At 36.2% G+C, this 17,281-nt stretch overlaps 1 protein-coding gene across 1 annotated transcript in view; it reads right to left on the bottom strand.

The window, feature by feature from the left end:
• The window catches only part of GPR158 (G protein-coupled receptor 158), a 422,564-nt gene that overhangs the window by 190,516 nt on the left and 214,767 nt on the right, over positions 1-17,281 (bottom strand). Inside the window, exon 3 of the mRNA XM_008002559.3 lies at positions 12,606-12,708. Coding sequence (XP_008000750.2) covers positions 12,606-12,708 — 103 coding nt within the window. The remainder of the gene's footprint in view (positions 1-12,605; positions 12,709-17,281) is intronic.

Below are 17,281 nucleotides of genomic sequence, written 5' to 3'. Positions count from 1 at the left end.
GGTGTTTAGTATGAATGAGTGGAAGAAAAAAGTTACCATTAACCAAGAAGGGAAAGCACACATGTGGAGAAGGCTTTGGAAGAAATCCTAAGTCCAATCTTGACATGTCAGGTTAAGGATGTCTACTTGAGATCCAAGTGATGACATCTAAAAGGCATCTTGATATATGTGAAAAAGGCCTGCACTGAAAATAAATATTTGAAAATAATGGGCACTTAGGGAGTATTTAGAGCCACGAGACTAGATAACATTGCCCAAACAATGAATAAAAATAGCAAAGATGCCTAGGACCCCACAAAATTCTTTTTTTTTTTTTTGAGACAGAGTCTTGCTCTGTCCCCCAGGCTGGAGGGCAGTGGCCGGATCTCAGCTCACTGCAAGCTCCGCCTCTCGGGTTTAGGCCGTTCTCCTGCCTCAGCCTCCCAAGTAGCTGGGACTACAGACGCCCGCCACCTCGCCTGGCTAGTTTTTTGTATTTTTTAGTAGAGACGGGGTTTCACCATGTTAGCCACGGTGGTCTCGATCTCCTGACCTTGTGATCCACCCGTCTCGGCCTCCCAAAGTGCTGGGATTACAGGCTTGAGCCACCGCACCCGGCCTACAAAATTCTTAATTATCCCCAAACTATCTCTCACTCTGCCTCCTATTTTACAAGAGGCAAAGAATTCTTTCTTTCTGTAACTGTAAATGCAGAAAGCTTTAACAGAAAATAATATTTTTTTTTCCTGAATTTATGTGCAAGTTGCCACTACCAAACAGCTAAAGCTGCTATTTTCGTCTTGGTCCCCAGAAAGCAGAACCTGAGATACGAACTTGGACACAGATGTCTGATTTAGGAGATGAATCCTAAAAGAAGGTGTAAAATATAAAAATAACTAATTCAAAATCTAAGCTGTTGGAACTCTAAATTATTTTGAGCCTAAAAGGAATGTGATTATGGTGCTCAAGTCACATAACCGGCAGCTATAACCTTTGTATCTTTGATTATAGATTAGCCTTATTCCTTACCTACATTGTTTTGTAAAATGTTGCAAGTAACTAAAAGGCACAAGAAAAGATCGCCTTCCTCTTCATTGTTGATCTTAATGATCTTTATTATAGATTAACTTCCCTCCTACTAATATGTTTCTCACACAAAGACTTCATGGCTATCACATTGTCATAAGATGGAATGTTAAATACAGTTCTGTAAACTGGAAAGAAAATGAAAACCAGCTATAAAGAAAAGAAATTAAGCCAGATGGAAAAGAAAGCAAATTATAACTAATTAAATTGTTGTAACTCATAAACCAGCTTTTTATAGAAAATACTGCAATCCTATTAAATTTGTTTTCTTCCAATAAGCAAGACATTTAACTTTTAACTTAGTAGCACTGACCACAGTTCTCCGGTGTCTGTGTTTCCCAGCTGGCTATTCCCACCTTTTTGCTTGAATAAACTCTTTTAAACTGAAATCTGATCCTTTCAACGATTTCAGGTTGACCAAAGATAGAGTGATAGAAGGAAATCAGATATAGTAAGACAAGGAAGAAAGAAAAGGTAAGAAAAGGTAGATTACTGAGTTGGATATTACTGTGGGAAAATGGGGGATCAATCCCGCTGGGATCCCTCTAAAAACTGTATACAATGCCCTTCAGATTTGACTTTCCAGAGGATGGAAGGCTGGAATATTTATGCAGCAACTACCAATCCCTTTGTTTGACAGTTATCCCAGGAAACTTCCATTTACCACACTTCTGGGCAAGGGCTGAGCAAGCTTAGGGGGCTTCAGAGACAGCCCTGAGGCAGAAAAGAAATTCTATGGGCACTTGAAGTTGGATACTGGCAGCATGTTCAGTAATAGTAACTGCCTACTGTAACTAAAATCTAAGGTGAGTCAACAGTATGTGATGCAGAGCAAGAAAAGCTTGTATCATAGCTTCCATGTTCCAAAGTGAGCTGTCTCTGGCAGCATTCATACAGAATAGAATTTGAATGGTGTCCCTAGATTTGAACAACATGGTAATCATGTGATGGACATGGAAAAGTGAACTAACTTGGGATCTTGTAGATCACAAAGATAACTCTAATCATGATGTTAAAGGCTTTCCTTTACATTCACAAAACAATTTACTTCCTGGAAGTAGTTTATTCTTGCCTGTGGTCATTTTTGCTCCTTGATAATACTACATCTAAATCAATTTGTTAAATACAGTAGAGAACAAAATAAATTGCTTCCAGTTAAACCACTGCACTTAAAGAGTAGAACCCTCTCTATTTTACTCTTTGTTGTGTTGATTATAACTCAACTGCTGTATGGTGAGATACTCTAATATCTGGGCTAATCAAACTATCCAAGCAGGGCTTTTAACATCTGGAGGCCCAATAAGCTGACATCATCACCAAAGGAACAACCTTAATGTCAGGTTAGCAAAAAGAAAATAGTTTCTCTTGTCAGATTTTGCCAAATTCAACTAATAAGTATAGAGTTGATTTAATAAGTATAGAGTTGAAATAAACTAAGCCATTATGAAACATTCTAAACAGTTGGGCTTAGGATCAGCTATTTATTTCTTTTTCATAAGACATACCCTAGCGTTAAAAAAAGTATCTTTTGCAATTAAAAATGCAGTACATTCTTTTAGAAATGTATTTGTATGGGTTAAATTTATATAATTAAAGAAAAATTAGTCTCCTTCTCTTACTAGAAAATGTTATTTCTAAATCGGACTTTGATCTCATTTCTGCATTATAATAGAAAGATATATATCTTGTCACTAATTCAATGTTATTGTTCATCTACCTTTCCTAATTATGGTCTCCTCTACATTGATGTAATTTGTTATTCACATAAATTAAGGTTCTTGCATAGTGATTGCAATGTTCTCCAATTTTGATTCACTGGGAAGACTGAGTTACTTGTCTATGTTCAACCTTTTGAAATGGAGAATCGGGGGTAGAATTTTGAAACATATGAATTGTAGACAGTATGCTGAATAGTCCACATTTGCTGTCCAAAGGTGCACTTCAATGTACTTCCTTTGCCCCATCATTGTCCAGAGATCCACATCAACATGGAGAGCTTTCCATGACTGATACACTCTGTCTCTGCTCAGTTCTTTTCCTGAGGTTACATGCCATTGTGATTTTCTTTACTTGACTGTATTATTCTACTCTGCTTACTGCTAGAGTTCCACAGATCTAAACGGTATGTGAAAAGAAACTGTGAGCTCTCTAAGAAAAGAACAATGGTTTTATATCTTTATTTTCCCACCTATATTAAAATTACAAAAGACTCAAAATACTGGGCCATGAAATACAGTCATGAGTGCAGGACATAGAAAAAGCCTATACACTTTATTATCTTCCTCAAGTAGGAGAGAAATCATAGTTAACAGGTATTCCATCTACTGAATTAGTAGCAACTAGGTATAAGGTTGAAAACTGAATGTAACTCCAAACAATTCTGTATTTCCTGATATGGGAAATAAATTGTTGGTTAGATAAGTATTTCAATATTCATGTATAAAATGCAACTTGTTGGAAAATAAATTGTGAGGACATTTTATTATTTGTGCTCACAAACATCATGAGATCAATTCACAAATGGCAAACAGTAACATGCCATCATAAAAAACTTCCTCTTTAACAATGTATTTAACTTCATTTGATGGTCAAAATTCATGAAGTTCTACAAGAAACACAAAGTTGTAAAAGAGAGAGAAAGCAAAACCAAAAGTCAAGAGATCTGATTTCTAAAGCTCAAAAAGCAACTAAAATTAAAGACAGAGCTTGTGATATTCAGTGTTTCCTTTAGGACTCAAAGCACAATTTAATAATCTTCTAGTTCTAAAAATATCTTGCTGATTTATGCTAAAGTTCCCTATCTAGGAAAAGAGAATATATGCAGCTAGTAGAAATCATACTACATAATAATAATAATAATAATAAGCTCTAGGCCGGGAGTGGTGGCTCACGCCTGTAATCCCAGCACTTTGGGAGGCCGAGGCAGGTAGATCACGAGGCCAGGAGATCGAGACCATCCTGGCTAACATGGTGAAACCCTGTCTCTACTAAAACTATAAAAAATTACCTGGGCGTGGTGGTGGGCGCCTGTAGTCCCAGCTACTCGGGAGGCTGAGGCAGAAGAATGGCGTGAACCCGGGAAGCGGAGCTTGCAGTGAGCTGAGATCGAGCCACTGCACTCCAGCCTGGGCAACAGAGTGAGACTCCATCTCAAATAAATAAATAAATAAATAAATAAATAAATAAGCTCTGTTCTTAAGCTTATGATTATTTAAAATTTTACATTATTTGAGATGGGGCCATGATTTATAGATGTATCTCTTTATACACTTAGCACCTTAGTAGTTTATACATATTGGATACTCAATAAACAATTGTTATTGATGAAAGTGCTCTTTCAAAAGAATAAATTAACTGATCTATAATACAGATGCTTAGTTGAAAATAACATTCAACTCACTACTTCATTGTTTATGCTCTCAAACCCTGTACGCTTAAGAAATTTAATCAAAGTAGTATTTTTCAAGTTGCTGGAAACAAACTAGGAAAAACACATTAAGAATATGAGTTAGCACAGCTGACTTTGGCACCTATGGGCAAATCTGTTTAGAAACCATGTTGTATCAAAATTTGATTGAGCAACTGGAAACGCATCCTCCATGCACAGAATGCCAATCTGCCTTGCTGAAATCTAAAAACCCTTGAAGATGAGACTTAGAACTTTCAGACAAAACAAATACGTCCTGAAGACAAATGGCAAATGTATAAAGCTATATAGCTTTGGCAGTAGCCGCTCTTTTGTTTCCTATATGAGTGTTGCCTTGAGAAAAAATACAGAGAAGGACATTGGGAGAAGGTTACAGTAGCATTTACACGCCATCTGAGGAATCTAAAATGTTCACCTATATCATAAGCCTGCCAAAATAAATTGTGACAATTTGTGAACAGTATGTTAACTTATTTCCTTGCCTTATTTTCATTGACAAGAAAAAAACCCATAAAACTTCGATATTTTTATATAAATATAGTCTTACATTTATAGAAACTAGTAAAAGTATAAACCTTAGAATGATTAAGCAAACCACAGTGTGTTTATTCAGTGGAATTCTATGTAACTATTAAAATTATGTTCAAGGAAACTATGTATATTTTAAATAAATATAATTCCAAATTTTTAGAAAGATGATAAATACAGACATTTGTGTACAAACTATAAACTGAAAATAATTAAATGAAAAATAGACTTTGAATGGCCTTTAAAATTCTACCTTTGTATACATTCCAAAGTTTATTTAATGAGTATATAACATTTTTATAATAAAAATAATTTAAAGTCATGTTGCTTTTGATAGCAATAAATTCCCTTTGATAAGTGAATTTTTGCTCCAAATCACAAATGTCTAATTAACTCACCAAAGCTACAATTATTGAAATATTTAAGTCCTTTGAATTAAAACAGATATTCTGAAAGTTAGATTTTGTAACTTTTAACTGTGATATCACTTAAATTTTACAGAAAATCTACAAGAATAGTAGAAATAAATCCAATATATTCTTTACCCAGATTCATCAATTATTTACATTCTGCTGTATTTACTTTACCATTCATATTGTCTTGATAGATGTTTATAAATTTAAACGTATGCTATTCTTCCTGAACCATGTAAGTATAGGATGGAGATTCTATATCCCTTTACCCATAGACACCTCAGTTAGCATGTCCTATGAAAAGGGCATCCTCACACAAAACCACCTTACAATTATCAAAGTTGGAAATGTAATACTGATACTATATTATCACCTAATACGTAGCCCATATTCAAATTTCATCAGTTGCCAGAATCATGTCCTTTGCAGCTACTTTTCTCCATCTAGGGTGAAATCTAGGATCATGCATTGAATTTACTTGCCATGTATCTTAGCCTCTGATTTGAAACAGTTTCTCAGCATTTCTTTGTTCTTTTCAACTTTGAGATTTTGGGAAAGCACAGACCAGTTATTTTATAGACTGTCCCTCAGTTTTGATGTGCCTGATATTTCCTCATGATTAGATTCAGATTATTAACTTTTGGTAGGAACACCATAAAAATAATGCTGTATCCTCAGTGTAACATACCAGGAGGCACAAGGAGTCAGTTTCTCCCAATAATTGAGTATGCTACTTTGATTACTTGGGAAGGTGGTATGCCACAGTCTGTTCACTGTAGGTTACTTTTTTCTTTGTAAATAGTAATTTGTGGAGAGATACTTAGAGGCAATGTAAATACCTTGTATCTTTTCAAAGTTTCTAAATTTGCTAAGTCAGGTAGGAATATGTTCTGAATGTTATATTTTTAAAACGTTATGATTTTGTGTAAGAAATGTATTTTTACTTAGGAGAAAAGAAAACACAGAAGCAAAAAGAAGACAAAAATTACAAATAATTCTACCATGCAAAGAAAATTGTCACTATTATGTTGGTAAATGAAGTTTCAGACATTCTTCCTACCACAGTGAGCTAATTAATAGTCAAATTTCCCTGCCAGAGGTCTTTCTTTAATATTTGGGGAAAGATGATTGTTAATATAAATAAGTCTCTAATTAGCAGTCTAGTAAAGTAAAATAATGCAAATATATACAATCATATTAAATGAGGGGAAAAGTCTAATAAAGTAATATTTCAGCTAGTGGTGGAAAAGGAAGATTTTCAGAGGACTGAAATATTATATCTCAGTCCACAGCCCATTTTTAGGACAAGTGAACTGAAAGAATCTGAGATCTGGAAATATGTTCGATTTGCATTTTTCATGAGTCCCTACAAATAAGACTAATGAAAAATATATGAAAATTGAACAAATTACTGAGGCAAAAACAAAAGATCGGCAATTGGATGGAGAATCCTTCTTCTATAACTAGAGTAAAACTGATTAGGACTAGGTTCCTATAATACAGTAAAAGCCTAGCTTCAGAATGAGACTACAAGGTTGAAGTCAGACCAGTGGTGAAAGCGACGATGCTATTTATGAGATTGTGGTGTTCAAGCTCTTTTAATCTATTCCGTCTAAGTTTGGAATAGATACTAGAGACTGATACTGAGCTTAGTCTTCAGAAAGCAAATGTCTATTGTCTTGATAGATGTTTATATAAATTTAACATATACTATTCTTCCTGAACCATGTAAGTATAGGATGGAGATTCTATATCCCTTTACCCATAGACACTTCAGCTAGCATATCCTATGAAAAGGACATCCTCACACAAAACCACATTACAATTATAAAAGTTGGAAATTTAATTCTGATATAATATTATCATCTAATACATAGCCCATATTCAAATTTCATCAATTGCCGGAATAATGTCCTTTGTGGGTACTTTTCTCCATCTAGGGTGAAATCTAGGATCATGCATTGAATTTACTTGCCATGTTTCTTAGCCTCTGATCTGAAACATTTTCTCAGCATTTCTTTGTTCTTTTCAACTTTAAGATTTTTGGAAAGGCACATGTCCCAACTCCCCAGCCATGAAAGAGAGTAGGAAGAGAATGTGAGACTCAAGCAAGGCAAGAAAGCCAAGACTCATCCCAGAGACAAGTCAGCCTTGCTTAACATTTGCTGTAGAGCTCAGCTAGAATCCCTAAACTGTACCACTTTCAAAGAGCTTCCCTTCTTTTTCTTCCAGAACTGCATACTCTTTATGTCTCTAATTACTTTGTTATCTTTTTCCTCCCATCGTATCTTCTCATATCAATAGCACTAGAGCTGCATAAGTAGGGATTATCATTTTTGGATATGGGTCACTTGTAAATTGAGATTTGGAAATGTATACAGGCTGAAGTCAATCCAAAAGGTCAAAGAAATAAGACTGAAAGACTGGCACTATATCCACACAAAAGATAAAAGCAGTTTCACTGAAGACAGAATCCATACTAGGAGAGATGAATTTCAGGAAGATGAGCTAGTCACAAGCTTGTATTTCATCAACCTTAAGGGAACAACCTGGATTTGAAGAGACAGCAAAACATCAGTACTTGGTTATTCTGAAATCCTGCTACTATCCAGATGTCAGATCCCATTAACTCGCATATGATTACTAATTTCAAGAGAGATGCCAGGAACAAGGTCTCTGGACTGTCAGCACAATTTCATATCATGTTATTTGAATACATTCTCTTGGTCTTCATGAGCCATTTGTTTACTGTGGGCCTAGGTCTAAATAAAGATTTTTAAATCACTTCACAGTTTAGCAGAATTTTTAAGTCATATTTATATTTTCTCTAAGAGATCAGCACCACATCTTAGCTCCTCTCTCCAAAGGGGACACAAGACTACAAGAGATTTAGGAATTTGGGGTCTTTTTTCTGTATTTACAATTATAAATCAAGTGAATTTATCTTTGCTGTATATCCTTTGTTTCTCAACTAATTTCCTCCTATTGTAGAATTAATTCTCCAAAGGTCCCAGCTAAAGTCACTGGTTATCCTAATATAATAAAATATTTGAGATAAGGTGCTAATGACCAGTGGTGCTTAGGAAATATCTCTTTACATGCATGATTAATATTTTGTTTTTATATGTGGGTATATGTGTATTTAATTATTTAACTGTGTATTGACCACTTATTATATGCCATGTACTGTGCTAGCAGTTTTCCATGTTATCTTATATGTTGGGTCCTTAATGCCTTTCTTGCCTTTGGCTCAAGGGCTACATGTGGTCATTCCTTATCTCACAGATACCTCATCAAGAAAGTATAAAAATAATGTTCCCTATAACTTGCCTGGATACTATGATGAAGAGACCTAATAAATTAAAACACAGAGACATGCAATATATTCTCATATAAGCCCAAAATATAAAAAATATTGAGTAGTTCTTGGATGATGACACCGGTGAGTTACACAGCTCATATTCCTAGTCAGGTTGTTGTACTCTCTCTTTAGGACAAGAAGTGATTAATGTTGGATTTTTGTGAAACTTGACAAGGCTATCAGGAAAGCTATTTCTGGTTAAAGAGTACTTTATGGCAGTGGTCCCCAACCTTTTTTGGCACCAGAGACTGGTTTCATGGAAGGCAATTTTTCCATGGACTGAGGTGGAGGGCATGCAGGATGACAGTTTGGGGATGAAACTGCTCCACCTCAGATCATCAGGCATTAGATTCTCATGAGGAGCGTGCAACCTAGATCCCTCACATGTGCAGTTCACGTTAGAGTTTGCACTTCTATGAGAATCTAATGCCACCACTGATTTGATAGGAGGCAGAGTTTGGGCACTAATACTATCTCACTGATATGGTTTGGCTCTGTGTCCCCACCCAAATCTTACCTTGAATTGTAATAATCCCCCATGTGTCAAGGACAGGAACAGGTGGAGATAACTAAATCATGAGAGCAGTTTTCACTATGCTGTTCTCGTGATAGTGAGTTCTCATGAGATCTGATGGTTTTATAAGGGTCTTCCCCATTCGCTCAACACTCATTCTCTCTCCTGCCACTCTGTGAAGAGGTGCCTTCCACAATTGTAAGTTTCCTGAGGCTTCTCTAGCCATGTGAAACTGTGAGTCAATTAAATCTCTTTTCTTTATAAATTACCCAGTCTTGAATATTTCTTCATAGCAGCATGAGAATGGACTAATTCACTCATCCACTGCCCATCTCCTGCTGTGCGGCCAGATTCCTAACAGGCCATTAACTGGCACCAGTCTTCAGCCCAAGGGTTGGGGACCCCTGCCTTACTGGCTTCAAATTACAACATGCAGTGACTGTTCGGCTCTGTCACTGAGGAATGTTGGTCCTGGCTAAGTATGTGCTGAAGTCAAAGCTGAATCAAAGCTAAATTCAATTATAGATCATCTTCCTGGAAAGAGTGGCCTCTCTTCCATGGCTGCAATGTGTATAACATGGGAGTTAGACTCACACAGAGAGGCAGCCTTTTCTTAGAGTGTAGGTCCAGTAAGAAAACACTGGCTTTTAAAATAAGGAAGAAAGTAGGAGTGTGCAAATTAAATAAAGATAAGTTGTTAAAGGTTAACCAGTTTCTCCTGGTAGTGTTATAAGCAAATGGCATAGTCATTCTCTGATTCTACAATATTTAGATGTTTTATTTCAGTCACATAGTGGGAGCTGAGAACAAATGTGGGTAAACCAGATACAAAATACCTTCACAGAACATAAGCTAAAACCTTTTCCCTTAATCCTTCAGTGTTGAATCATATGTTATGTCTGGACCATAAACGTGAAAAATGCCGAAGTAGCTCCGGTGTCGCCATGGTCTGGCACACACACACCGAAAAGCATAATCATCCTTAAAATATATTACCAGGATTGCTATTGTATATTTGCAATTGCCACATTATAAATTATCAAAAGTTTAGGGACTTAAGATGTCTGCTTATTATTTCCCTGTTTCTATTGAATAGAAGTCTTGGCACAGTGTAACTGGGTTCTCTGCTTAGGGCCTCGCCAGGCTGAAATCAAGGTTTTGGCTAGGCTGCATTCTCACCTGGAGCTCACGGTCCTCTTCTGAGAGTATTCAGGCTGTTGGAAGAATTTACTTCCCTGCAACGATAGTACTAGAAGTCCTTGTTTTCTCGTAGGCTATTATAGTGGGTTTTGCTCTCAGTTCTTACAGGCTGTTCTCAAGGCCAAACCACATGGCTGTCTCCCCAACAAGGTAGTTTACGTCCTCAAAGCCAGTAGAAGATTCTCTCTCTCCTTCCAGTCTGCTATGATGGAGTCTTAGATAAAACAATGTAATCACAAAAGTGACTACATCCTTACTTTCTTATGTTGCTAAATAACAGAACCTAAGCAAGGGAGTGAGCATCCCAGCAAATTCATAGCTCACACCCACACTTAAGAAGATGTGGAAGCAGAACCTGAGAGGCCACCTTAGAATTCTGCCTACAACAACTCACTCAGAACAAGGGCTAAACTCTGAAATACGTGGCGGAGGAGACAGCAAAATGTTTCTCACCTCCAGAACCTACAAGTTAAATGTAAACAGTCTCAGGACCAAGAATAGTGCCTTCTAAGAGAGAGAAAAAGCACTATATATAAATCTATAAATGTCTACCAAAATTCCCAGAGGAAGACATTCAGGTCTCAATCTCAATGAACCCTTTGAAGTATGCCTCAGAGAAATCCAAATTCCTGCACAGATAATAGGGCTGGCAAAGATTTATGGGTAACTATTTTAAAAAGACCTGTACTCTAGTTTTAGCAACTCCCAAACCCTAACTTTCATGAAACCACCCAGTTACCACTACAGTCTTTCTTCTTAGGTACTATATCCAATCGCTATAAGGTGATGTGGCAAAAGTTCATTCTCCAGAGATAGAATAATACTCAATATTCAAATTGTGACACTGACATTTTCTGGAGTAGGAATAAAATAACCAGATGACCAAATTTCAATTCTGGAATAGAAGCCCTATATAATCACTTCCATTTGAATGTGGGTGGATCCGTAAAAATGATGGGACATTCTCTCTTTTGGTTGGGCTACGTTGTATGCTGAAGTGATGGGAGAGTCACTCCCATTATTACACTCTGTCATCTAAGACTCTGTCTTAGCAGGCTAGGGAGATTCTCCTGGTAGCCTTGAAGAAGGAATCAGCCATGTTGTGAGAGGGTGACATAGCTAGGCCTTGAGGCAACTTTTAGGAACTAAGACTGACCCTGGGCTGACATCCAGCCAGAAAATAAGGGCCTTAGGCCTACAATTGCAAGGAACTGAATTCTTCCAACAATCCTAAAGAGCTTTGAAGAGGACCCTGAGCCTCTGAGAAGATCATACCCAAGTGACATCTTGAGTTTCTTTTATTTTTATTTTTTGAAACTATAAATTTCCGCATGTAATATTTTATTAAATTTATGAAGACATGGCTCTGGTCATGATTGTTTATAGAGGTCAGATAATGCAAATAACAGCAAGTAGACTTATATTTTTTTGAAGATGATCTCTGCATTGTATTATTATTATCATTATTATTACTGAGACGAGGTCTCACTATGTTGTCCAGGCTGGTTTTGAACTCCTGAGCTCAAGAAATCCTCCCACCTCAGCCTCCCAAATTGCTGGGATTACAAGCGTGAGCCACTATACCCAGCCAACATCTTGATTTTAGAGTGGTGAGACCTTGAGCTTAGGAACTAGCTAACCTAGGACTAGGAACCTAACCAATGGAAACTGTATGATAATCAATTTGTGCTGCTTTAAGGCTCTCACTTTACGGTAACTTTTTATGCAGCATTAAAAACATATAAACACATTGGTAAGTAAAATAAACAAACTGACAAAATTAGTTTTAGGAACTTTCTGTAATAGCATCTTTCAATAACTAAATCCCCATTGGTCTTACCAGATAGCTACAATATCTTCAGACTTTTAAAATGCATTAAAAACTAATATATAGCTAAGAATATTTTTGGTATATTTGAGTGGTTCTCCAGAGCATTGTAGATGGCAAACTAAAACTAAAACTCCTTAAGTGATGAAAGAATGCCAAACCAATGATTATTCAACCATATAACTCTAACAAGGATAAAAGAAAATCTTTGTAATAATAGTATATATGATGTATATACATATATGTGCAAAGAAACAAAGGACACTTACTCCGAAAGTTGTTCACTGGTAAGACTCCAGGATGATAGAATCCTGCTTTGCAAATGCACTCATAGGCTCCAAGAACGAATCCTAGGCCTTTAATTGGCATACACTATGAAGAAGAAAAGACAGCAACATAGTTGATCATGGCTTATCTCATGGTATAAAGGCTCACAGACACCCATCCTTGCAAATGGTAACAGAAAACTAACACATTTTCCAGAAATAAAATAGCTCTTTTTTGAACTTTTTAGTTTTGTTGTGCCAACAGATATTTTTTTAGAAGCAGTAAATTAAGTTTGCTTTCTAAATTTATGCCATTACAGCTGCAGTTGCACACATCTTTACTTCCTGTGGCAACGGAATGAGTTAATTACTAGACATAGTTTTTCTTTTTAGTGCCTCACATATCATTTTATGGCTTTAAGAAATTGTTCCAAAGCCTATAAGAATATTTCAAAAGTGATTCCATACTGAATGTTTCTATCAAAGCAAAGGTAGGTAGGTGGGTAGATAGGCAGGTAGGTAGGTAAACAGATATATAAAATTTAAGATGTGAAAATTGTTTTTATGAATTAAATAGTCATCAAATTTTATCCTGGAATCAATCAAAATAACACAAATTGATAAAATAATAAAACAAGTAAATTTAAAAATGCAAATTTAGAAGACAAAAATAAAGATCAATTAATTATCCCAGGGCTGTTTACCTAAAATCTGTTTAATAGATAAATGTTTTACATATGCATATAAAGAAGAAAAATAGCTTTCAAAATATGTCACAATCATAAACAATAGAAATCTCCCAAAAATTTAAACTTGACTTCTTTCAAGGGTCAAAGATACAATCTAGCAAGCAAAAGATGCAATTTTAGGCTGGGTGTGGTGACTCACGGCTGTAATCCCAGCACTTTGGGAGGCCGAGGTGGGCGATTCACGAGGTCAGGAGATAGAGACCATCCTGGCCAACACGGTCAAACCCCGTCTCTACTAAAAATACAAAAAATTAGCCAGGCGTGGTGGCGGGCGCCTGGGAGTCCAAGTAGTCCCAGCCACTTGGGAGGCTGAGGCAGGTGAATGGTGTGAACCCAGGAGGCGGGGCTTGCAGTGAGCCGAGATCGCACCACTGCACTCCAGCCTGGGCGACAGAGTGACACTCCATCTCAAAAAAAAAAAAAAAAAAAAAAATATATATATATACACACACACACACACACACACACACACACATACACACACACACACACATATATATATAATTTTAACCAAGCAAAATTTAGCTTAACATACTTCATTTTTGCAACATTTAATTACATAGCAAGGAATAACTTCTACTAAACTACAAAATCTACATCAGTAAAACTGGAGTATTTAAATAATCTAACCAACACTGAAATTTCTTTTATGATATTGCTTTACCATGATTCCAACACATTGCCTTTTTGACACTATAATCTATTAGAGGAACTTAGAATCTAGTGAATTTAAGAATTATAAGATGTCCCTCTTTTCAGAGGCCCTTGAGATAAAATTTTAAATAACTTAAATTATTCCATAATCTAAGCTTAAATGATTAGCATTAAGATCAATATTACATGTCACAAAAACTCCAGCAATTAGACAAGTATTTTTATGTAAGATTAAAAAAAGCTAATACATATTCTAAAGTCAGAGACATAGCAAGAAATCTCTGAAAAAGAGGTTTCCAAAGGACCTTCTCGAATATTTTAATTTCATTAATAACCTCTTCTTTTCTATCTAACACACACATATCCAATTATATGTTGCAATTGAAAACACATTTCCTAACCCAGAGCAACATAAAATAGCAAGAGTACCAGTCAATTCAACTGAGTTAGCAAGTATTTACGAAATAACCGCAGCATACATAGAGAATTCCTACAGAAACTGATTAAAATAACATGTACTGTTTTATAAATCTCCAGGTATATAATAGGTCAAATCATATTTCTAAACTATGTAAATAAAAAAGTAATTATAACATTTATTTAGGAGAAGCATTAGTATTATGGAAAGAGCATGTTAGTTGTGGTCAGTCAGAAAAGATAAATTTGAAATCTGACTTCATCACTTCCCAACCATGTGGATTTGGGCTGTTCTCTTAATGTCTCTGAGCCTTATTGTCTTTAAGTAATGAGAATAACTATTCCCCCAGACACAGACATAGTCTGACAAGGGTAGAGCCACCATGATGGCCTAATGGGTTAAATACAGGGTATAAGAGGAAGATAAAAATAAACGATGACTCCGGGGTTTTTGGCCTGAGCAAACTTAAGTATGGAGTTGTCATTCAACTGATCTGAGAAAGGCTATAGATTTAGGGAAAAGATCAGAGGTTCAGTTTTGGAAATCACGTTTTGGAAATCAGTTTTGGAAACCATGTTTTAGAAATCACAGTGAAGTGATTATTCAAAAATTTAGATCTAGATCTCAAATAGGTAGTTTGATAAACTATTATAAAGTTTAGAAGAGATGTCTGGGCTGTATAATTTGGGAATCATTTGCATAAAGATCACAGATAAATCCATGAGATTAGATAAGATTAAATCACTAAGCAATGCCTTCAGTCAGTGAAGGAAATAGATCCAAAAATATAAGAGTAACCCTGCTGCAACATCTGCCACCTCATTGATTGCCAGGATTGATTCAGCTAATCTGGCTGACTTGGCAGGTGTCTTTTTTCTTCCTCACTACTCCATGTGTGTCCTTCCTGAAGCTACTTGCTAGGTCAAAGAGGATGACCTTCCCAAATGGAGGAGAACCATTCTTCACTCAAGGGTACACAAGCAGCTGTATTTCCCTGCCAGAACCTCTAAACATACTATCAAGGAAATAGGTCCAAGTGGTGAGATTCAGAACACTTCGGAGCTAAAAAGTTAGGCAGAAAGAAAGAATCAAAGGATCCTGAGAAGAGCAATTCAGTGGGGTATCATTATTTCTATTATGACATCACGGTACTATGAATACAGCATGCGGAGTTTGTTGTAAGTTACAATTACTAAATATTCATCCAGCAAGGATTTGTAAACTAAGGTCAACCAGGTAAACTAAGTCTTAGATACTAAGACTACATTAGAATTCTTTTTTTTTTTTTTTTAATTTATTTATTATTATTAAACTTCAAGTTGTAGGGTACATGTGCACAACGTACAGGTTTGCTACATATGTATACTTGTGCCATGTTGGTGTGCTGCACCCATCAACTCGTCATTTACATCAGGTATAACTCCCAATGCAATCCCTCCCCCCTCCCCCCTCCCCATGATAGGCCCCGGTGTGTGATGTTCCCCTTCCCGAGTCCAAGTGATCTCATTGTTCAGTTCCCACCTACGAGTGAGAACATGCGGTGTTTGGTTTTCTGTTCTTGTGATAGTTTGCTAAGAATGATGGTTTCCAGCTGCATCCATGTCCCTACAAAGGACACAAACTCATCCTTTTTTATGGCTGCATAGTATTCCATGGTGTATATGTGCCACATTTTCTTAATCCAATCTGTCACTGATGGACATTTGGGTTGATTCCAAGTCTTTGCTATTGTGAATAGTGCTGCAATAAACATACGTGTGCATGTGTCCTTATAGCAGCATAATTTATAATCCTTTGGGTATATACCCAGTAATGGGATGGCTGGGTCATATGGTACATCTAGTTCTAGATCCTTGAGGAATCGCCATACTGTTTTCCATAATGGTTGAACTAGTTTACAATCCCACCAACAGTGTAAAAGTGTTCCTATTTCTCCACATCCTCTCCAGCACCTGTTGTTTTACCTTGCTGAAATTCAGAGGTTAATGCTCTTCATTGGAACATAGAACACCACGGATTTCACGATGATATGACTCAACACTGCAACAGTGACTCAGCTGAGAATTTTAAATTCTTATGGGAGATCTGAAAGTTTGTTGGAATTAAAGTATCTCTCTGCTATAAACAAACTCTACAGCCAACTTTAAAAAATGAATGTTTAAAAATTGAATTGATTAGATCTGGTACATATTGCCAAATAAAATATTCCTTGAACTTGAAAGAAATGCCTCCTAATTTTATTACATAAAACACAGAAACATGAATTATTAGCCACCTCAAACTTGTTGTTCTATTAATACATAATTGTATGATCTCAAAGGAAAGAAAAAGACTTAGTCAATTAAAATCAATACAAGTAGACTATCCTGCTACACTGACTCCACCTCCAAGACAGCAGCGCCTGCACGGAACCAAATGTGCTACTGTTTTCGTACTTTTGCCTTGAAGTATACAAGTGGTCTTGGCTTATTTTTTAAGGAAGAATTGTAAATCGAAAATTTACAATTTTCAATACACTTGGAAGGCATATTTTCTTGCTGTACCCACCACCATGATTCCCTTGCTACTTCATCCCTGTTACCTCCTAAACAAAATTATACATTTTTAACATTAGAAAATTAGTTAACCTAGTTTAAAAAAAAAAAAAACTGTAAATATAGTGATGCTCAACTAATGTTTACCCCATTTGGACTGAGGGGCTGCTTGTTAAGTAGTACTTCTTTCCCCTCACTGCTCTATGAGTAGCCTGTGATAAAAATTAATAAAAAGTATAAAAATTAAGAGTTATCGTTATGGGATCCTTGGAGTGTCATTTTGCCAGCCAGAAACCTCCGTGGCCAGTGGCGCCTAGGCCTGAG

This window comes from Chlorocebus sabaeus, chromosome 9 (assembly GCF_047675955.1).
Source record: "Chlorocebus sabaeus isolate Y175 chromosome 9, mChlSab1.0.hap1, whole genome shotgun sequence".
NCBI classification, from domain to species: domain Eukaryota; kingdom Metazoa; phylum Chordata; class Mammalia; order Primates; family Cercopithecidae; genus Chlorocebus; species Chlorocebus sabaeus.
Note: the sequence above shows the minus strand (reverse complement) of the source record. Positions and strands in the feature narration are given on the sequence as shown.